Raw genomic sequence first — 23,528 nt, 5'->3', positions numbered from 1 at the left:
CCTGGGCATCGAGTCAAACAGAGCTTGGATGGCGTGTACAGTTACAGCTGCACATGCAGCTTCAACACGATACCACAGTTCATCAAGAGTAGTGACTGGCGTATTGTGACGTGCCAGTTGCTCGGTCACAATTGACCAGTCGTTTTAGATTGGTGAGAGATCTAGAGAAGGTGCTGGCCAGGGCAGCAGTCGAACATTTTCTGTATCCAGAAAGGCCTGTACAGGATCTGCAACATGCGGTCGTGCATTATCCTGCTGAAATGTTGGGTTTCGCAGTGATCGAATGAAGCGTAGAGCCACGAGTCGTAACACATCTGAAATGTAACGTCCACGGTTAAAAGTGCCGTCAATGCGAACAAGAGGTGACCGAGACGTGTAACCAATGGCCCCAATACCATCACGCCGGGTGATACGCCAGTATGGCGATGACGAATACACGCTTCGCATGTGCGTTCACCGCGATGTCGCCAAACACGGATGCGACCCTCATGATGCTGTAAACAGAACCTGGATTCATCCGAAAAAATGACGTTTTGCCATTCGTGCACCCAGGTTCGTCGTTGAGTACACCATCGCAGGCGCTCCTGTCTGTGTTGCAGCGTCAAGGGTAACCGCATCCATGGTCTCCGAGCTGATAGTCCATGCGGCTGTAAACGTCGTCGAACTGTTCGTGCAGATGGTTGATGTCTTGCAAACGTCCCCATCTGTTGACTCAGGGATCGAGACGTGGCTGCACGATCCGTTACATCCATGCGGATAAGCTGCCTGTCATCTCGACTGCTAGTGATACGAGGTCGTTGGGATCCAGCACGGCGTTCCGTATTACTCTCCTGAACCCACCGATTCCATATTCTGCTAACAGTCATTGGATCTCGACCAACGCGAGCAGCAATGTCACGATACGATAAACCGCAATCGTGGTAGGCTACAATCCGACCTTTGTCGAAGTCGGAAACGTGATGGTACGTATTTCTCCTCCTTACACGAGGCATCACAACAACGTTTCACCAGCTAACGCCGGTCTACAGCAGTTTGTACATGAGAAGTCGGTTGGAAACTTTACTCATGCCAGCACGTTGTAGGTGTTGCCACCGGTGACAACCTTGTGTGAATCCTCTGAAAACCTAGTCATTTGCGTATCACAGCATCTTCTTCCTGTCGGTTAAATTTCAGGACTGTGGCACGTTATCTTCGTAGTGTAGCAATTCTAATGGCCAGTAGTGTAGCTGCATAAGGGCCCCTGCAGCAGGCGCTTGCCTTATGCACCCATGCTGACTGCTGTTCAGCGGAGATGAAGGTTATAATTTGCACGCCATTGCCGCAACTGGACGTCCACCGAGAGGTGACAGGTAGCATTTTCAGATGAATCATGTTTTATGCTCTATCGGACAATGGCCATTAGCGTGTTCTGTGTCAAACTTCTGAAAGCAAATATCCTGTAAAATCATCCTACCCGTATGAATGCGTGGTGTCTGTTCACTCGCACATGTCTGAAAGAACGGACACCAGTGGGGTTCACAGCTGTGATACATATTATGTAAATTGAACGGAGAGGGTGAAAAAAGGAAAGAAAAGGGGAGGTCCAAATGGACAGACACCACGAGTTCATATAATTGGTTCGCCTCAATGGCCAATGAATCCACAACTTCCAGTGCAGACTCACATTGACGTTCGACCTCCAGTGGCAATCTAAAATTACCGAGCATGGAGAACATGGATGGGGATTGCAGTAAGCGATGATAGGTGGGAGTGTGATTCGGCCAGAACGCGTACCGAGGTAGTCCTCGCAGTTGCAAGAAATACTGTATCTGGGTGGCGCAGTGGTCAACACAACTTCCTAGTAAGCAGGAGATTCTGGGTTTGAGTCCCGGTCTGACACACATTTTTTACTTTTCGACACTGATACCACACAAAATCCCTATGCAGCTGAAATCATTAGTTCATTCCCTTTCCTTTCCCTTCTACAATTTGATTACTCGACGTAACGTTATAGTTCGGGGAATGTTTTCCTAGCGTTCCCTGTGTGATCGGTCACTCTAGAAGGCTCAATGGACTAATAAAAGAGTCTGTTTATCCTTCGGGAGCATTCCCACCCCAACGTGCAGTTTGTTTGTAGTCGGGACGATGGCATCTAACAGCAGGACAATGCAACGTGTCACACAGCTCATAAAGTATGTGTGTGTGGTTCGGGGGACACCTGGATGAGTTTACCGCACTCTTCTGGCCACAAAACTCACCGTATTTAGACCCAGTAATTAATCTGTGGAACCACCTTGATCGGGTTATTCTTGCCACGGATCGTCAACCTAAGACTGTTGGCCACGGCACTGAACTCGTCGTGGCTCCACTTCCCTGTCCCTGTGGGTACCCTCCAGAACGTCACTGACTCTCATCCTGCGTGTTCTATGTAAACTCACTAACCCCAATGATGCATTTACCATTACTCGCACTTTCCAGTAACCAATGTCTTAGACTTCCATTCTTTATGACTATATACTAGACGCATTTGAAAAGCCCGTGCAAAGTCCGAGAGATGGCACCACCGGCGCGTATCGAGGACATGCTTAGTTAGTAGCAACTTTGGATAGAACGCACACCAAGTTTCAGCCATATTGGTCTATGTCTTTGTGTTTGGCATTCGTGTTAATCACGGAAGTCGAGTGAGTGTCAAAAAATGGACGAAAAAGAATTTCGTGTGGTGATTAAACATTACTTTATGAAAGGCAAAAAGCCTCGGGAGACTAAAGAGTAGCTTGATAACATTATGGTGACTTTGTACCTTCGATTAGAACAGTTTATAAGTGGTTTCAAAATTTTCGGAGTGGCGATACGGGCACAAGTGATGTTGAACGTTCCGGGCGCCCTGTGGACGTTACGGCTCCAGTAATCATTTGTAAAATCCATGATATGGTGATGGAAGATGGAAGAGTTAAGGTGCGTGAGATTGCTAGTACTGTGGGCATCTCGAATGAATGGGTACATAATACAGTATTTTGCATAAACATTTGGACATGAGGAAGCTATCCGCAAAATGGGTTCCGCGATTGCTCACGCTTGACCAAAAACTGAATTGTGTGAAGTGTTGCAAGCATGGTTTGCAGCTGTTCAGGAAGAATCCGCAGGATTTTAAGCGTCGTTTCGTCACTGTGGATGAAACATGGATACATTACGATACTCGTGAGACCAAACAACAATCTAAAAAGTGGGTTACCAACAGAGAATCTGCACCAAAAAAGGCGAAGACCATTCCTTCGCCCGGAAAGGTTATGGCGACTGTATTTTAGGATTCGGAAGGAATAATTCTCATCGACTATCTGGAAAAGGGTAAAGCTATTACAGGTGCATATTATTCATCGTTATTGGACCGTCTGGAAACCGAGTTGCAAGAGAAACGCCGGCTGTTGGACCGTAAAAAGTCTTTTTCCAGCACGACAATGCACCAGCACACACCTCAGCAGTTGTGGTCGTAAGAAATTAATGGAAATAGGATTCCAACTCGATTCACATCCCTCCTGTTCTCCAGGCTTGGCACCATCGGACTACTATTTGTTCCCCCATTTGAAGAAATGGCTGGCGGGACAAAGATTTTATTCAAATGAGGAGGTGATTGCAGCAACTAGTAGCTATTTTGCAGATTTGGACAATTCCTGTTATTCGGAAGGGATCAACAAATTAGAACAGCGTTGGACGAAGTGTAGAAGTCTAAAAGGAGACTAAAAAAGGTTTATCCCAAACACGTAAGTAGTTTTATATTTGCACCGACATTTCAAACACCCCTCGTATTTCTGAGCATTTATTGCCTGCCAATTGCTACTGTAACTGGACGGCTGCGTAGTTTCCAAGTCACCTCTCCGGCAAACCTTCACCAATTCACGTTTTTCAAACATTCATATCAGACACTGAAATGACAACAGTTATACCGCAGTGTAAGATTTTGAGTGAAACGACGAATATAATTACGAGACCTCGTACTTCTTGCTAGTTTATGTCCATACACAAAGAGACAAGACACAGGAAGCAAAGGTTTGAGGTATTTAACCCCAGATGAGAGTATCATGTGACTGTGTACTCTCTTCCTCTTATATTGCTTTCCTTGGAGCTTTTCCCAAAACAGCACAAATGTCTGAGATTCGTTTAGGTTAGAGTAGGCCTATATGAAGAGAGGCTTATCATGGTAGTAAGTACACATAGTCAGGCAGACTTCAATTTATAACGATTATTCTGAAACTTGAAAATTAAATTTTTTCAACATATTAGTGGCGAAGTATGGTACAGCTGAGTGGTGCTGTTTCATCTTTATGGCGCCCAAATTCGTAAGGCCACTCTTAAAAGTGCCTGATGATTGATGGAGGTAGTGTGAAGACCTTTTTGAGTACTGAATTAGAATTCAAGGTATATTAAGACACAAAAATGATTAGTAAATTGAAAAGCCAATGATAAAGAATACACCATAAGTTCAAAAAAATCCGAGATTGATTTTATTCCTGGCATACTGGTGACGTCGGCGCAGTAAGTACTGTGGCACTTGGAAAGAACAACTGTAAAAAAAAACACATGTGCGTTCTTCAAGTCAGTTGTGAGCGGGCAGTGTTCAGTAGTGGATATGCAGCTATTGTATATCAACGGTACTGTGTCACAATTCGGAATGCAGCAAGGAACTGAGCTCTCTACATCAATTGTTGAAGACATTATCTAGAATGTTTTGAAGAGGAGAAAACAGTGAGCAAAGCTTGGCCTGCACACATTGACTACCCAAACAAAAAAGAATGGTGGACGTCTGCGACAGGCTGACTGAAGTGGAAAACGCTGGAATTTCTTCTCTGGAAAAAAAAAAAAGACAGTGGGAGCGACTTGATGTAAACAGGACGATCCTGCCGCTAAACAAAAGAGTACAGAATGGTTCATGAAGAACGAAATAGGTGTGAATGTGGCGTACAAATTGAACAGCTTCTCTGTCATTTTCATGTGATTGTATGAACCTTCGGTGCATTATACTCAAGTGGGGGAGGGGGGAGGGGGAGAGGGAAGGGCGGGTGGGGAGACGGGCAGATTATTTAGAACACTGAAGCATTAAAGCAGATTCTGGCTCGCGGGTCATACCTGGGCACCAGTGCCAAAGCGCACCCTCTCGCTTCACATTTCTCTTATTGCCACGTTACGCTGTCAAAACGAGGAGGAGGAAGAGGGGCAACAGCGAACGCACCGCATTTAGATGGCAGTGCAGTAGCAATGCATACGACTTGGTTTTACACTCCTGGAAATTGAAATAAGAACACCGTGAATTCATTGTCCCAGGAAGGGGAAACTTTATTGACACATTCCTGGGGTCAGATACATCACATGATCACACTGACAGAACCACAGGCACATAGACACAGGCAACAGAGCATGCACAATGTCGGCACTAGTACAGTGTATATCCACCTTTCGCAGCAATGCAGGCTGCTATTCTCCCATGGAGACGATCGTAGAGATGCTGGATGTAGTCCTGTGGAATGGCTTGCCATGCCATTTCCACCTGGCGCCTCAGTTGGACCAGCGTTCGTGCTGGACGTGCAGACCGCGTGAGACGACGCTTCATCCAGTCCCAAACATGCTCAATGGGGGACAGATCCGGAGATCTTGCTGGCCAGGGTAGTTGACTTACACCTTCTAGAGCACGTTGGGTGGCACGGGATACATGCGGACGTGCATTGTCCTGTTGGAACAGCAAGTTCCCTTGCCGGTCTAGGAATGGTAGAACGATGGGTTCGATGACGGTTTGGATTTACCGTGCACTATTCAGTGTCCCCTCGACGATCACCAGTGGTGTACGGCCAGTGTAGGAGATCGCTCCCCACACCATGATGCCGGGTGTTGGCCCTGTGTGCCTCGGTCGTATGCAGTCCTGATTGTGGCGCTCACCTGCACGGCGCCAAACACGCATACGACCTTCACTGGCACCAAGGCAGAAGCGACTCTCATCGCTGAAGACGACACGTCTCCATTCGTCCCTCCATTCACGCCTGTCGCGACACCACTGGAGGCGGGCTGCACGATGTTGGGGCGTGAGCGGAAGACGGCCTAACGGTGTGCGGGACCGTAGCCCAGCTTCATGGAGACGGTTGCGAATGGCCCTCGCCGATACCCCAGGGGCAACAGTGTCCCTAATTTGCTGGGAAGTGGCGGTGCGGTCCCCTACGGCACTGCGTAGGATCCTACGGTCTTGGCGTGCATCCGTGCGTCGCTGCGGTCCGGTCCCAGGTCGACGGGCACGTGCACCTTCCGCCGACCACTGGCGACAACATCGATGTACTGTGGAGACCTCACGCCCCACGTGTTGAGCAATTCGGCGGTACGTCCACCCGGCCTCCCGCATGCCCACTATATGCCCTCGCTCAAAGTCCGTCAACTGCACATACGGTTCACGTCCACGCTGTCGCGGCATGCTACCAGTGTTAAAGACTGCGATGGAGCTCCGTATGCCACGGCAAACTGGCTGACACTGACGGCGGCGGTGCACAAATGCTGCGCAGCTAGCGCCATTCGACGGCCAACACCGCGGTTCCTGGTGTGTCCGCTGTGCCGTGCGTGTGACCATTGCTTGTACAGCCCTCTCGCAGTGTCCGGAGCAAGTATGGTGGGTCTGACACACCGGTGTCAATGTGTTCTTTTTTCCATTTCCAGGAGTGTATATTTCACATTTCTCGACAGCGTAGATCACAAACAGAACAAGTTTTCAGTATTATTTTATCTTTTTGGCGTGCTGTATTCATAATATAATTTATATCTAGTGCAGACTGTCGGGATACAGACAGATGCAGAGAATTTCACAGAGTTTCGCCCTCCAGTTGGTACTTAATCGTGAGTAATTTAGTTCCATAATTGAAAAAAGTTGTTTCATACAAACACGTCGATCGAAATATTGTAGCATTTTTGCAGTCTCATCATAGAAACTTGGAAAATCTACCTGCGGAAGCAATATAGACGTCGTGGACAGTCTGAACGTGAAAAGAGTTGTCATTGACACTGGAATTTTCTTGCAGGTTAATCACTTGCATCTGCACAGGCTGAACTGAAACGGCAAACGGTCTCGCGAACAGCTCAATTTTATATTTCAGATTTCTCAACAGCGTAGACCACATACAAAACAAGTTTTCAGTATTATTTTATCTTTTTGGCGTGCTGTAGGCATAATATAATTTATAATCGTGAGTTAGTTAGCTTCATAATTGAAAAAAGCTGTTTCACACAGACACATGTATCGAAATATAGTAGCAATTTTGCAGTCTCATCATAGAAACTTGGAAAATCTACCTGACGAAAGCAATGTAGACGTCCTGGACAGTCCGAACGTGAAATAAGTTGTCATTGACACTGGAATTTTCTTGCAGGTTAATCACTTGCATCTGCACAGGCTGAACTGAAACGGCAAACGGTCTCGAGAAGAGCTCGACAAGGAATGTAAGACTGACAGTGTCCTCAAAACCTTTATAAAACTATCCTTTTAATTATTGCAAGGCCACAATGAAATTTTTTAACCTCACGTTTTCCCCAGTGAACTCAAAATTGTCTTTGTTAGAGTGTGACCATTCTACAAGACGATTTTCTTTTTAAATGCATCCCCAGTAGATTCAGTGTGCAATCGATTATACTTAAAATACCAAGACTGCAATCCATTCCAGACGTTCTAATTTTCGTTCTTGCATTCCTTTTTCCTTTGTAAATTCAACAAGAGTTTTAAATCGAAAAATCGTCCCAGGCATGTTCCTTGGCTTAATTTACGTGCTTTGCATTAATATATGAAGTCTGCATACTAATCGTTCAATTTCACTGAAAACTGTTGCAACTGACTACGGAATAATGGGTGCGACTTCAGGATTTGACTATTCGTACCACCAGTTTCATCAAGTGCTCCATGCCACCTAATTTTGCACAAAGTACTCCTCGATGTACACAGCAATCAATCCCGTCTGTCGATGGCCGTAATTTTTTTTCTCTTTCAATGTCACCTAAATGTTTAAATTCTCTCTGCATGGTACTGTAACGTCGTTTCATAGCAAATAAGCAGTAGAGAATTCTCACCCCTCTCTTCTATCTTTCCCATTTATTTTAAAGGGTTGTGACGACAGGTCGCTAGACTGCCTCTTTTTACGCGGACAGCCTGGTCCTGTGAACGTCCTTCAGACCACGAACAAATAGCGATGGGTAAACGGGGCTGACACCATGATTCTGTGGAACTAAGAGACTAATTCCTACCGAAAAATGCAGCACCGCAATGCTAAATAAAATGTCGCGCTGTTCCGACTACTTCCGAGAAGGGCCGAACAAAGCCGAATGATAGGTCGGGCATGGCACGCGCGCCGCCCGAACATGCTGCACGCGCACGCGTGAAATCTGGCACGCCGTGGCCAGCCCTGCATTAGAACGACCTACGTCCGTTTTTTTTTTTTTTTTAATACAGTCTCGAAACTTATTGGACTGACGGGGTAATATGTGTAAATAACTGCTTGTATTAATCAATACTATAAAGAAAGAAAAAAACAATGTCCGAACAGACCATGAAGCTCCAACGCTACCGACAGGCCGCCTTGTCTTCCTCATCCCTTAGGCATCATAGGGTGCGGATACGGAGGGACACGTGGTCAGCACACTCCTCTCCCATCCGTTGTCAGTTTTCGTGACTGGTACCGCTACTTCTCAATAAAGTAGCTCCTCTATTGACCTCAAAAGGGCTTACTGCACCCCATCTGCCAACAGCATTCGGCAGACCCGGACGGTCACCCATCCAAGGGCTAGCCAAGCCCGACAGATCTTAACTTTGGTGATACCTCTGGGGGAAGAATTAATCAACAGCATGAATCTTCAAAATAATATAAGCTGAATGGAATCCATGAGAGCCACTAATGGATGAGGAATGGCTTTGGGAGAAGCTTCGTGCCATTGAGCCACGCAGCAACACAGTCGGCGGCAGTCAACAGAGATTGATGATGTGAGGTAGACGCATTTCGCGTTGGCTGCGAACTTAACAGCGCTTAATGACAAGTAATTGCCCTTAATGGCGTGTAATAGCGCGAATTGGTGCGACGAAATCTAAGCCTGAATTCGACATACTCGGAAACTTAGTTACGAGCTAATTACATTGGCCAGAATAGAAAGATTCATATTGGAGAGCAATGAAACGGTATTGGGGACCTTGATGGTGAGTATACATCTGAAGTCAGCAGTGTAACGAGGTCGTGTCGTTAGTATCTCTGCTACATGAATACACCTCAGTTCACACCCAAGTGCCTGGCATAAGATTCTTCGAACCATCTTGGGAATATTTCTCTGCCGTTCTACTCTCTAACAGTGTGTAGGAAAAATGAACACTTAAATCTTCCTGTGCGAGCTCTCATTTATTATCAACATCCAAATCTCTTATCATATTCCTGACATTTTCTCCCGTATTTTGCGAGAATATAAAACGTGCTTATTTGAAATATTTCGAAGTCCTCCGTCAGTCTTGTCTAGTAAGGATCCCATACAGCACAACCATACTGTAGCAGCGTCACATGGTGTGGGCAGTGTTTTTAGCAGACCTGTTGCATCTTATAAGTGTTCCGCCAATAAAACTTAATCTCTGGTTGGTCTTTCCCACAACATTATCAATGTGATCATTCCAGCTGAAGTTGTTCATAAATTTAATTCTTAGTTATTTAGATGAATTACCGGCCTTTAAACTTGTGTGATTTCTCCTGAAATCGAAATTTAACGGCTTGTTTCTGTTGTCCTGTGGAAGACCGCACACGTTTCCGTATTACTTTGCAGAAGTTTGAAGCTGCCCTCGAATCTAAAAAAAGAGCAGAAGATGCGCTGCGGCGACTGAGGTGGTGTGTTTAGCATTACAGCTGTGGAATAGCCAGTTGATGCAATATTGTTCGCACATCATTTAGAGATATCTGGTAATACAGTGCCCAGCAAACATCTGAAGCACCGTCAATCAATGAATTTTTGAAGATCCACAGGGGAATTCTTAACCGGACAATACATTTCTTAAAACCGTGAGAATATTTAGATTTCTACTAACAGCCCCACTGAACAACAAAGGAAAGTTAGCTTGCTCGTCTATCTCTAATCTTTTAATTTAAAAAAGTAATCAAGCATGAAAATTTCCAGATAGGACAATCTAAGGAGGCTGCGGAATCATGAAGGCTGCTTAAGACAAAGAGACGGAGGAGCAATAACGTTGTGAACGTCGAGAAGCGAGTACTTTTACAGCACCATAAGCAGAACACAGGTAAGTATCCACTTGGTTATTGTTTGATAGTTTAAATTTACGCAAAGACTTATTATTTCTATAAAATACATTTTTTTTGCACACTCGTCATAAGTACTTTGCTATTGGCGTTCAATTATTCTTTCTCATAAGGCATTATAGACTACATGGATATAATGTAACTCATAGTTACATCGAAAAAATGAAATATTTAGACCAAGGTATTAGCTACAGTAATGCTATTAGGTTCAGCCACAGCGGGATTTCTAACTTTTCAATATTAAAATAATCTTTTGTAGTAGTGTAATAACTTTTTGTGCGTGCAAATAAAGAAATTCTTTAACCTTTACAGTGTTGTTGTCGACCTCATCTGTATAGGTGATCTGCAGTACGTGGTGGCGCAGTATTTACTAAATTTCGTCCCATATAGTGAGATCTGATTTGCGAACCAAATCAGTTTGTTGGTATCGAGGACTATTTTAAGAATGTACCATTCTGACAGGTAGGGAAGGGACATGGTTCCAGCCACCAGGCGCCATAAGTACCAGGTAATTTCGAGGCTCCTTTTATTTTGGACAGCATTTAATTTTCAAGTATTACATGTTACAGAGATTCCAGAGCTAGCAGAAGTATACTGAAGTGATAGGAGTCATATAATACCACCTAAAATCATGTCGGTCTTCCTTCTTTGCGGCTTAGTGCAGCAGTTCGATGTGCTCAACAAGTGCTGAAAGTCGCCTGCCGAAATTTAGAGATACGCTCTCTGTATAGCCGTCCATAATTGCGAAAGTGTTGCCGGGCACGAGTTTGTGTACGGACTGACCTCTCGGCTATGTCCCTCTTACGTCCTATTGGATTCATGCCGGGCGAAATGGCTGGCCAAATCATTCGCTCGAACAGCCCAGTAGGTTCTACAAAGCAATCACAAGCAGTTGTGGCCTGGTGATATGGCGCATTGTCGTCGATAAAGATTCCATCGTTGTTTTGGAACATGAAGTCCATGAATAAATGCAAGTGATCTCCAAGTAGACGAACATAACAATTTCCAGTCAATGATCGGTTGAGTTGGACCAGATTTCTCAGTCCATTCCATGTAAAAACAGCCCACGCCGTTATGGAGCCATCACCAGATTGACAACTTAGGTCCATGGCTTAGTGGGGTTTGCAGCACTCTAGAATCCTAGCATCAGCTCTTACCAGGACACCGTTTTCCAGTCATGTAGGGTTCACCTAACATGGACACGAGCCCAAGAGAGATGCTGCAGGCGATGTCGTGCTCTTAGCAAAGGCACTCGTGTTGGACGTCTGCTACCATAGCCCATTAACGCCAAGTTTTCGCCGCACTGTATGCGCCGTGCCGGCTCGTATCGATTGATCGATCGGGTCGGCATAGTGTGATCTTTGGGCTCGGCCATTTGACGTAGCTTTTGGCCGCGACGGGCGTGTGGCGCTAGAGAAGGACAGCTGGAGAGCCGCGCGGCGCGTGAGAATCGGAGGCGAGCGAGGTTGAGCAGGCCGGGGCACGACGCAGAGGTTGTGGTGTGTTTGGCACGTTTGCAAGACCGAACCTGGCTTGTAGTGTGGGAACTGGACTCGGCCACATTACCCGAATCGAATCGTGCGGCCCTGATTTGGATCTGTAAAGGATTTCATAGAAGATTTGTGTGTTGTAGTGTACTGTGTGCGGCACCCTGTCCAGCTCGCCCGCTTTTTGTGGGTTCTGGGTCTAGCGGCCTCTGGTCTGGGTCCAGTGGGCCCCCTTCTGCTACTTTAATTAGCCCGTGCCTATGTGGCGTCACCTGTTTTGAAAATGTGTCACGAAGGGGCGTATCTGTTTGTATTTTATTTTGTGTTAAAAAAATTTGTGATATCCATTATTGGCTAAAATTTATCTCATTATTGTAGTCTCCTTTTGGGTGCTTTACTGTGTACATAATTTAATTAACTTGCTAGTCACTTAATGCTTGTTTAGAGATTAATGTTGTGGTTTGAATAGGGCGGTTGCCCGTGCTTTGTAAGGATTTTTTGTTAACTTACCTTACCACAAAAATTTTAAAGATAAAATTTTATTTTGCCAAAAAAAAGTTTAATAAAATTGTTGCTGTTATAAATTGTGAATGTTGCTTATGTGGCCCGGCCCTCCCGCTCAACAGCAATTGGCTGATTAGGGTGAACTGACCACCACACTGTCCTAATGGATACGTTCGTCATTCATCCTACACTGATTTCTGCGGCTATTCCACGCCCTGTAACTTGAACATAAGCACTGACACCCCCGTGTAAACTCTACTGCTGTCGGTCGCAAAGTGAAGAAAGTCGGCCACTGCGCTGTACGGGGTGAGAGGTAGCGCCTAAAATTGGCTATTCTCTGTACACTTTTGACGCTGTGTATCTCGCAGTATCGAATTCCTTAACGATTTCCGAAATGGAATGTCCCATATGTCTAGCTTTAACTAACAAGTCCGCTTTGGAAATCTGTTAATTCCCGTCGCGCAGTCATTAGAACGTCGGAAACCTTCTCACAAGAATTACACGAGTACAAATGACTGCTGCACCAAGGCACTGTCCTTTTATATCTTGTGTACGCGATATTACTGCCATCTTACGTACGCATATCGCTACATCATGACTTTTGTCGGCTCGTTGTGATTTGCTACCTTAAGCAGTGCTGCAGAATACAGCACCTGCGAGTGAGAAGCTGTTTCCCATGCAAGTATCGGTGACGGATGTACCAGATGGCGAGGTAATGAATCAGTGTAGTGGTGAGAGGTCAGTGCGCCATGACAAAGAATCACACTATGCGATCTATCCACGGGGAAAACACGTTCTGGTACGACACTCTCCCTGTGCTGTATTACCCATTATTTGTTAAGATTCACTTCTGGCGAGGTCAGCGTTAGGTGGAGCCTTGAGTCATTAAATATTTAATACTTGAGTAATACTACGCAGTAAGCCAAGTAAATTAGCAAACAGATTAAAATAATTCAGCTACTGATCACATACGAACAGCTACGAAGTTGTACGAGGTATGAATGACATACATGCTGCACACCAGTCTCGTCAGTTAGCAATAGGCTGTAATCGGAGTTTGTTCTCTGTGATAGTTGCCTTCAACATGCTTTAGAATTACACTACGTTTTTGTAAAGAGCAATTTCAGTTATTTAACTGCAAACTGCTTTACGGCGTTCACTAATAAATGAACTGTAATGGCATCTCGAGATTTATTACATATATACACTGCAACACATATATACACTGCAACACCAATAAAGGCAAGAGGTAGCTCAACAAAATTTATTTTGTAGATAACATGTTGACCAAGTATCAAATGATTACGTTTACAGAAGTCTGTGACATGTGGTTCCTGCTAGAATCAGTAGCCAGAGTAGCCGCCATTGTTGGAGATCACAGCTGCCACACGTCTCGGCATTGAGTCAAAGAGACGTTGGATGTGTTCCTGGGGTACAGCAGCCCAAGCAGCTTTCACACGTTGCCAAAGGTCATCTGGTGTGGCAGCTGGGGATGTAATCTGGGTCACTCGTTGAGCAACCATGGACCACATGTTTTCTATCGGCGAAAGATCCGGAGAGCGAGCTGGCCAGGGAAGCAATTCAATCTGGTTATTGACGAAGAACCTTTGGACAATGCGTGCCACGTGTGGTCGCACATTATCCTGTTGAAATATGGCTGTGGCCGAGCCCTGAAAGTAAGAAAGGACAACTGGCTCCAGCACCTCGGATATGTAGCGCCGGCTATTTAAAGTACCGGCAATGCGTACTAGAGGCGTGCGAGAGTAATATCCAATACCGCCCCATACCATAATACCCGGTGCAAGACCAGTGTGGTGGTGCATAATGCAGCTGTCCAGCATCCTCTCTCCACGGTGTCTCCACACTCGAATCCGACCATCGTGGTGCTGCAGACAGAAGCGTGCCTCGTCAGTAAAGACAACGTCATTCCATTCTGCCGTCCAGATCCGTCTGTCATCACACCATTGGCGACGGAGACGTCTGTGGTTCTGCGCCAATGGTAGACGAAGCAATGGACGTCTTGCGGACAGACCACTCTGCTGTAAACGGCGTCGAATGGTAAGCGCAGACACTGGATGATGCGTTACAGACGCAATGTGCTGTGCTATGGTTCGGGATGTCACTGAGCGATCCGTCACTGCCATGCGCACAATTTTCCTATCAGCACGTGCAGTGGTGCACCGAGGTGAATGCGATCGACCACGTCGGTCCGTCGTACCCTCCTGCATCCAACTGTCACATATCCGCATTACAGTTGTTTGGTTTCGTCCAACACGACTAGCGATTTCTCTGTATGATAATCCACAATCTCGGTAAGCCACTATCCTTCCTCTGTCGAACTCGGATACTTGATCAAAAGATGTTCGCTGTTGTCTACGAGGCATAACTGATCGTCTTGTGAAACAACCACAACGTAAACACACGTGCCGAACGTACACTCGTCGAAATGGCGCTATGAGGTGGCGCCACAGGCGCGCGTGATGTGTGTCTGTGCTAAAATTCTAATCAATTGCGTATCTCATCGCTGCAAACTCATGGTGTAATTTTCACTTGATTCGGATGCTTCCTTCAGGGTGTTGCATTTACGGTGGCCAGCAGTGTACTAGCCACTCCACTGCTAAGACATACAGGTCGCCTGCTTACACCGTTAGATGAGTCTAATGTGCCACAACATTGCTGTAATGGCTACACCAAGACACGTACGGAGAACAGGTAGGAGGATGTCCTACGCATCGATTCATTAAGGTAATCGAGGAAAGAGTTAACTTATGGAGTCTCGAGTGGGGAGGAGCGAGCAGTTGTATTGAGCTTTCTACGGAGTCGTGGCTAAACTGAGAAGCATTTATTGAGTTTTGTCCCTACGGGGGAATCTTGCACGGTGATATATGAAGTCAGCAGGTAGACAGCCCCAGTCTGACAGAGCTGTCGAGGTGACAGCTTTGAAAACGGATGATGCGCATTCTTATTTTATTTCGGGGGATTATCTTTTCTTTGCCGTTTCCGAACGTCAAAACATGTAGACTAAGTGACTCAATCAGTTAAAAAAATTTTACTGAGACTCCATCAAGATCTGAACATTGTCAGAAACAGTGCACAAAATCCTAGTGGATAGATCACTGGAGTCTTGGCTTAATCGAAAAGAAAAAAACTTTGAACTCTCGAAGTCCGACCAGAAAAACCATGGAACCGTTGCAAGTGGTGACCTAGGTGACAGAACAACTTACCGATTGAACAGCTTATCAGCAGAAATATAAGTTTAAAGTGTACTATAACTGGTACAGGCCGTATAATACCAAATATTATTGCAATAGGTTTGCCAATATTTAATGTGAGTATAAAGAATCTTTAGGCTTAATAAAATTTAATGTGTGTGTTTGAAGACTATACGGTACGTATATTAAGGAGCAGGAACTAATGGGTCACAAAGTGGGGGCTGTGAGGTGAAATAGTGCTTGTGGCCCATCAGGTGCAAATGAACCACCTAAATTTATTATGTATCGTCTGTTAGATAGATAATCATGTGCATTTTTTGAACTGTGTTATTGATTTCGTGTATGCAAAAGAATGTTGTTGTAGGTAGGTGATGTACTTTGGGACCACTGTCTGGTAATGGATACCATTTCTCCGGCCAGGCAGAGTTCAGTACACCAGAGTGTCAGCAGCGAGATCAGTCTGGCCACGAGAAACATCAACCGACAGTTCGGACATATAAATAACTAATTGTTTACGTAACACCTCAGGTCATCGGTCCTCTAGACTTAGAACTATTTAAACCTAACTAACCTAAGGACAGCACACATATCCGTGCCCGAGGCAGGATTCGAACCTGCGACCATAGCAGCAGCACGACTCAAGACTGAGGGGCCTAGAATCGCTCGGTCACAGCGGCTGGACTTACTTAAGTAATGACGTTGTTCACTTATTCTTTTTAATGGTTCAATATGGTTTTTACATGATATTAATTGACGGTACCACTTTGACTAAGACAGTTGGTACCAGTTTGGATAACTGGACGGTGGGGCTGATCCTTCCGTAGATAGTCGTAGTAGGTAAGTCAGCTGTCTAGTTGACTCTGGGCTAGTTTCTTGTTGGAGTTAGGGGTTCAGCGACGAATTTTGTATAACGAAAAATACTGATCTTTTTCAGAGCAATAAATTGCGGGGCGTAAAGCGGTCGTTTTTGTGGGATTTAAGTACACACTATAGGTTTGTTAAGACGTCATTGGACGCATTATTGTCTAGTATTGATGATTGATTTATGAATCGGCTTTGTTCTGGTTTGGCTGCTTAGGAGAGAAATAGTAATACTGATCAGAACAGTCTAAGGTAGTTGAGTCGTTTCTGGTGTTTTAGCTAGATGCTAAGAGTAGGCTTGAGTACATTTCGTCAACTCAGAGGCAAGCTCATTGTTTAGTAGTACCCACTATCTTGTTATTAAAAAGGCGTAATAGTAGTGAGTTCAGTTTTGATTTGCCCCAACAGAGAACGAGATAAAGCCCCGAATGAATAATAAAAGTTGGTTACAGAAGAAGCTGTTAACTAAAGCACGAACAGCGCCATTACTCTCTTAAAATAAGCAGTTGTCGAGTGACCGAGTCTAACCCAACATTATAGTGATTTTATGTGCATAGACGCCAAAGCCTGAAAAGACTGAGCTTTGTTTTCACAAGTATAAAATAGCGCTAACTGTAGCCTTTTTTTTGAATAGGTTGAATTACTTTAGTGTCTTTGGGAAGTTGGGTTCTCGAACAAAACGTCTTGAACAACAGACAAGTTCTTCTTAGCAGAGCCTCTTCGGTCGTAAAGAAAAGAAAAAAGAAAAATGGTTTTTTACAGCTTAGAATTTCATCTCATCTAATGTTCAGTTTCACTGAAAGGACCTTAAGTTCATAGTAAAATAAATACGTAGAAGGGAAAATAATAATCTGCAAAGTAATAAGTAAAGTATTGTGCAATGTGCCAAGTGATCAAAGACAACAGCAAACTTTCATTAAAAGGCTAACTGTGTTACGATATTTATCTTCCAAAGAGATAATGAAGCAAAGAAGTAAACAATTTTCCCTATACAAGAAAAACATAATTAAACTTAAATTGTATCTTGAAATGTATAAAGACATACACAATACTTAAAGTTAAAGAAAAGTTCCCATGCAATACACTAAGGAAAAGATGATAGGTTGGATTATATCTCTGACTTTGTTACTGATATATCTTTGTCCAGTTTGGTAGTAATTTCAAAACAGATGGTAGTGAAGCCTATTTAGTACTACCTTAAACTGGATTATACAGAGTAAATGGTAAACGAAAGGTTGAAAGTGTAACAATTTCAACAATGCATCAACAGCAGTTTATGGTAAAGCCGGTTCGAAACATACCTGTGTTTTCTTTTAAGGCTCAATGAGTTAGAGATACAACCGTTGTTTAATACTTACGATAACTAGAAAGTCTGTCTTATTGGACATTCTTGAGCAATTTGCACAATGCAAGGACTTTAATTTAATAGGTACAGCTGCTATATATTCAAGTACGTAGATCACTTTGAACGTGGATCACCGACAGAATGTCAGTTGTTACTACACATAATGCTGAGCTTACGAGAAGCTGCGGTAGAAACAATATCAAAGACTAGTATAGCCCAATACTAAGTTATCGTAGTTGAAAGTAGGCTATCGGTTGGATTGTAAAATCGTGGATTGTGTTCTGGTTCACGAATCGTCGTGTTGTTCCGAGATACGTGGGTCGAAAGATACGGAGTTGCATTGTTACACTCTTTCTATTGCACGCTAACAGCGGATTTCCTTTACAACCTACAGCACTACGATGATAAGTGTGTATTAAATGTTGTCACATTAAACATTTTCCGTGTGCGTAATATATCCTTTAAGACAAAAAAATGACCGCACCACAAAGAAATTACCCGGTTGGGACGGAAATCGGGAGACGTGACGTAAATATACAGACGAAAAATGATAACGATTTCAGAAAAAAGTATTCTATTTTAGAGAAACAGTTCCACAAACTGAGAAAGTCAATAATGCGTCAGTCCAACAATCGCCCGTATGCAAGCAATTATTCGGCTTGTCATTGATTGATAGAGTTGTTGGATGTTGTCCTGAGGGACCTCGTGCAAATTATGACCGCAATGCTCCAAAAGTTCTCAGATGGGGAGAGATATGAAGACCTTGCTGGCCAAGATAGGGTTTGACAACCACGAAGACAAGCAATAGAAGAAACTCCCGCCGTTTGCGGGAAGGCTTTTCTTCAACAACAACAAAATGGAGCGTAGCGTAGAATATCGTCGACGTATCGCTGTGTTGCAAAGGCGCAGTGGATGACATTTAGAGCAGTCCTGCTATGAAAATAGATGGCAGCTGAAATCATAGCTCCTGGTTGTCGTTCTTGCAAAACCCGACCTTGGCCAGCAACGTCACTGTATCTCTCTCCAATTGAGAACGTTTGGATCGTAATGGTCAGGACCATCGAACCAGCTCGGCATATTGACGATCTAATTCCCCAAATGGACAGAATTTGGTAACTCCGTCAATAAATGCCAAACCCAATAACTGCTTGTGTAAGGGACAAAGGTGGACACATGCGTTACTGACTGGCTAAATCTGTGAATTCTTTATCTTGAAGAAATCCTTCGATTTTTCTGAAAGTGTAATAATGTGTTTGTTTGTACACGTACATCACATCTACCGATTTCTCCCCCACTCGCATGATTCATTTGTGGTGAGGGTTTCTGCCTTTATTTTCCTTGGAGTGTATTAGTCGACAGAGTAATGGTGTCTTGGGTTAGCAAAAATAAATTTTGAACGATCAAAGTTCGAATGGAAAAGCTGGGGAACCGTTACATGTTCAGAGACTGGATTTGATAGCCATTACCGCCAATACACATGAGTAACCAAAAAAGAGAATTGTTACTTGGTACGTAAATGAACCAAATTATAATGGTGTAACTGGTTTCTGCCTTTCATTACTGTACGTAAACGCAAGGTTTAGGCTTACACGTCTCAAATCTAAAGGGACTAACACAAGTTCACATGAATTTCACAATTAAGATTGCACATTCGCTGCTTGAGAGATCCCCCAAGAAAAATAAGTGAACGTAGGACAACGACTCTTTATGGAAACATTTTAAGGACATGCGGTAAAGACGTAACGGATAAACCACTGAGAGAAACGCATTTTAATTTCCACATTATAAGGTAAAATTTCCCAACTGGGTACCATCTTCATGTTCCACGTTAGAAAAGCTACTCAATATGACGATTATCTGCATCCACGACAGCTGGAAACCGCACTAGAGACACCGTTTTAAAATTGTTCCCAGTCATTTTCGAACGTTGGAGCACGTAATGTTCAGCTGTTCGTGAAACAGTTCGTGCACCATGTGAAAATCGCACATTACGTCCAGCATTCCCAGCCATGCCAATGACAACTTCTTCAACTCCCTCTGACGCAATTGAACGTCGGTCTCCCTCAGGGGTAATTCCCAGTAATTCGAACTTTCGCATCGCGTTCTTCAACCTCGATGCGGAAATAGGAACTCTCTGTAGTCCTTCAATGCATCCATACTTGCAAAGCGCAGCAACACTATTGCTCTTGTTTTGATAAAACAACTTTACAAGTAAAGCCCTGCTCACATTGTCCACATCCATGCCTACTGCAACTTGAATGCACACAATTCAACCCTGCGTCGCCGTACGAACGTCCGTCCCAACGACTAGTCATGATACTAACACTACTAGCAATGCACATCCTGCAGTGCACAGTATTAAGATAATTCCTATCCTGTTTGGTACCTACACAGTAAATAGTCTTCTGTCTATCATGGCTCAAGTAGCGAAAGTTGCATTATAAACATACTATATACTGGAAGAGAAATCACAAAGAAAGCAAGACTGTGTTTCGATTCTCCACATACCTGAATTGTCTTTGTCTATTATCCTGAAGATGGCTTCCAAGCTTGATTTGTTTCTATACAGCGTTTCAGCCACCGTTGTCTCGGTCTGAAAAGAAAAGTAAGAACACGACAAAATTCGTAAGCAAGAAAATGAACTTCATAGTGAATATTATGACAGTACTGTTTTGAATGGCTATCATCTTATTTATAGAGTAAAATTAGTGCACTGATTAAGGAAGTCACTCCAATGCATCCGAATAAAATTACTTATGTCTTTGTTAATCAGTTTAATGACGGAATTATTTTCATTTTTCAGTAAAGGATCTTCCAGATTTGAGCTTGTTACGAGAGCCCATTTCTATCAACAGAACCCTGTTACGCTGTGCTTTGTTTAAAATACTTCATCATTAGGTTGAGATTTCGTAGATAGACTGTTCAGCGGAAAGCATAAGTTAATCAAATTCAGGGACGAAAGTAACTTTCGCTTCACGTATCTCTACCAAGTAACATACGTCGATTAAGTTTGCCAAGTAGAAAGAACTGCTACAGTGAAGTAGAGGAAGCAACCTAAAAGGAAATACGCAGTGAGCCAATAAGAGGAACAGAAATAACAAAGACTATAATTACACAGAAGTCACCGCGATTCATGATGGTCCACTAAACGTTAAAACAGCGGGACATGATTCATAATAGGGTGTGTGATCACCAGGGACGGATATGCATACTCAGAACCGTGCTCCCACGCTGGCCACGAGGTTGGTAAGGAGCTATTATGGTTGTTGTTGTTGTGGTCTTCAGTCCTGAGACTGGTTTGATGCAGCTCTCCATGCTACTCTGTCCTGTGCAAGCTTCTTCATCTCCCAGTACCTACTGAAACCTACATCCTTCTGAATCTGCTTATTGTATTCATCTCTTGGTCTCCCTCTACAATTTTTACCCTCCACGCTGCTCTCCAGTATTAAATTGGTGATCCCTTGATACCTCAGAACACGTTCTACCAACCGATCCCTTCTTCTAGTCAAGTTGTGCCACAAACTGTTCTTCTGCCTAATTCTATTCAATACCTCCTCATTAGTTATGTGATCTATCCAGCTAATCTTCAGTATTCTTCTGTAGCACCACATTTCGATAGCTTCTATTCTCTTCTTGTCCAAACTATTTATCGTCCTTGTTTCACTTCCATACACGGTTACACTCCATACAAATACTTTCAGAAACGACTTCCTGACAATTAAATCTATACTCGATGTTAACAAATTTCTCTTATTTTGAAACGCTTTCCATTGCCAGTCTACATCTTACATCCTCTCTACTTCGACCATCATCAGTTTTTTGCTCCCCAAATAGCCAAACTCATCTACTACTTTAAGTGTCTCATTTCCTAATCAAATTCCCTCAGCATCACCCTACTTAATTCGACTACATTCCATTATCCTCGTTTTGCTTTTGTTAATATTCATCTTGTATCCTCCTTTCAACGCACTGTCCACTCCGTTCAACTGCTGTTCCAGGTCCTTTGCTGTCTCTGACAGAATTACAATGTCATCGGCAAACTTCAAACTTTCTATTTCTTCTCCATGAATTTTAATACCTATTCCGAATTTTTTTTGTTTCCATTAAAGCTTGCTCAATATACAGATTGAATAACATCGGGGAGAGGCTACAACCCTGTCTCATTCCCTTCCCAACCGCTGCTTCCCTTTCAAGCCGCGCGACTTTTATGACTGCCATCTGTAGAAATTGTAAATAGCCTTTCGCTCCCTGTATTTTACCCCTGCCACCTTCAGAATTTGAAAGAGAGTATTCCAGTCAACATTGTCAAAAGCTTTCTCTAAGTCTACAAATGCTAGAAACGTAGGTTTGCCTTTCCTTAATCTATCTTCTAAGATAAGTCGTAGAGTCAGTATTGCCTCACGTGTTCCAATATTTCTACGGAATCCAAACTGATCTTCCCCGAGATCGGCTTCTACCAGTTTTTTCCATTCGTCTGTAAAGAATTCGCGTTAGTATTCTGCTGTCGTGACTTATTAAGCTGATAGTTCGGTAATTTTCACATCTGTCAACACCTGCTTTCTTGCTATTATGGTAGGGCATTCCATTCCTCCATCAGCGCGGTTTACAAGTGCTGCGTGGTCGTCGGCACTCGTGGACGTGTTGCAATGACCCCCCAACGCATCCCACACGTGCCAGATATGATTTAAGTCGGTAAATCTGGCGAACAGACAGCTCAGCCTATCCGCGGATTATCCTCACGTTCTACGAGCTCCTCCAAATGTGTAGTTCGATGCGAGCACGCACCATCAGCCACAAAAATGAAGTTAGGGCAGAATGCACCCCTGAAAAGACGCAGGTGAGGAAGGAGTACAGTGTCACGATAACACTGAGCGAAAAGTGTAACGTGTTCAGAGATCTGCTGGCCAGTACGGCCATGTAGCTCGGTGACTCACCGTAACATCTGGTCTACCAAATGTATCACGTTCGACAACGCTTCTGAGTCAGTTTTGCTGGTCTACGTGTTGTAGTAGGATGAGGCATAGTGTTGCGTGGACGTACTGACCTGCAAATCTTTGAACGCAGCACACTCACTAGTCAACATTATTTTGACACTACAACTTTCCCATGCGGGTCTTTTCAGTGGTGTTTTATGGATGACAATACACGATCGCATCGAACAGCACGCATGGAGGAGTTCTTGGAATGAGAGGATATTCGGCGAATGGACTGGTAGGCCTGCCTCGACTTAAATATCACCCGTCACATGTGGGATGCGTCGGGGAGACGTACGTCCACATGCACTAACCACTATCCGCGCTGTGGAGGAAAGGAACACCCTACACAACAACTCCTTACCAACCTTGTGGTCAGCAATGGAGCACGTTCCAGAGCATTCACAGCTGTCTGTGGTGATCACACACACTATTAACAACTGTATCTCGCCTTTTGTAACGTTCAGGGGTCCATGATTAATCAAGCTGACTTCAATGTAATTACTGCTTCTGAACAAAAGTTTCATTTCTGTTCGCCTCACAACATATTTCTGTTCCCTTCTGTACCATACTGTAGCACTTCATTCTACGCATGGTCCAAGTTCCATCGAGCTATATTACTTGGTAATGATACGTCACGTGGAATTTAGTTCTTAAGTTTGTTTGCGTGGCCATCCTCCGCAGCAAGCATGGAAATACTTGTTTTGTTAATATAACCTCCTTTTCCTGCTGCAGGGAAAGGCGGTTTTATTTACAAAACATGTATTAGTAATTAATTTTTGGATGCAAGTGTATTGCCTTGACACAAAGGCAATCTGTTTTTATGAAGCAGTGTGGGCAGTCGGTGAAAACAGGTGTATACCCCAGCT

The 23,528-nt window shown here is 44.0% G+C and overlaps 1 protein-coding gene across 1 annotated transcript in view; it reads right to left on the bottom strand.

The window, feature by feature from the left end:
* LOC126253274 (serine/threonine-protein phosphatase rdgC) overlaps positions 1 to 23,528 on the bottom strand; it is a 1,933,713-nt gene that overhangs the window by 45,500 nt on the left and 1,864,685 nt on the right. Inside the window, exon 15 of the mRNA XM_049954489.1 lies at positions 20,195 to 20,279. Coding sequence (XP_049810446.1) covers positions 20,195 to 20,279 — 85 coding nt within the window. The remainder of the gene's footprint in view (positions 1 to 20,194; positions 20,280 to 23,528) is intronic.

The sequence above is a fragment of the Schistocerca nitens genome, chromosome 4 (genome assembly GCF_023898315.1).
Source record: "Schistocerca nitens isolate TAMUIC-IGC-003100 chromosome 4, iqSchNite1.1, whole genome shotgun sequence".
In the NCBI taxonomy this organism is placed as follows: Eukaryota; Metazoa; Arthropoda; class Insecta; order Orthoptera; family Acrididae; genus Schistocerca; species Schistocerca nitens.
This window is presented reverse-complemented; position numbering and strand designations above follow the sequence as displayed.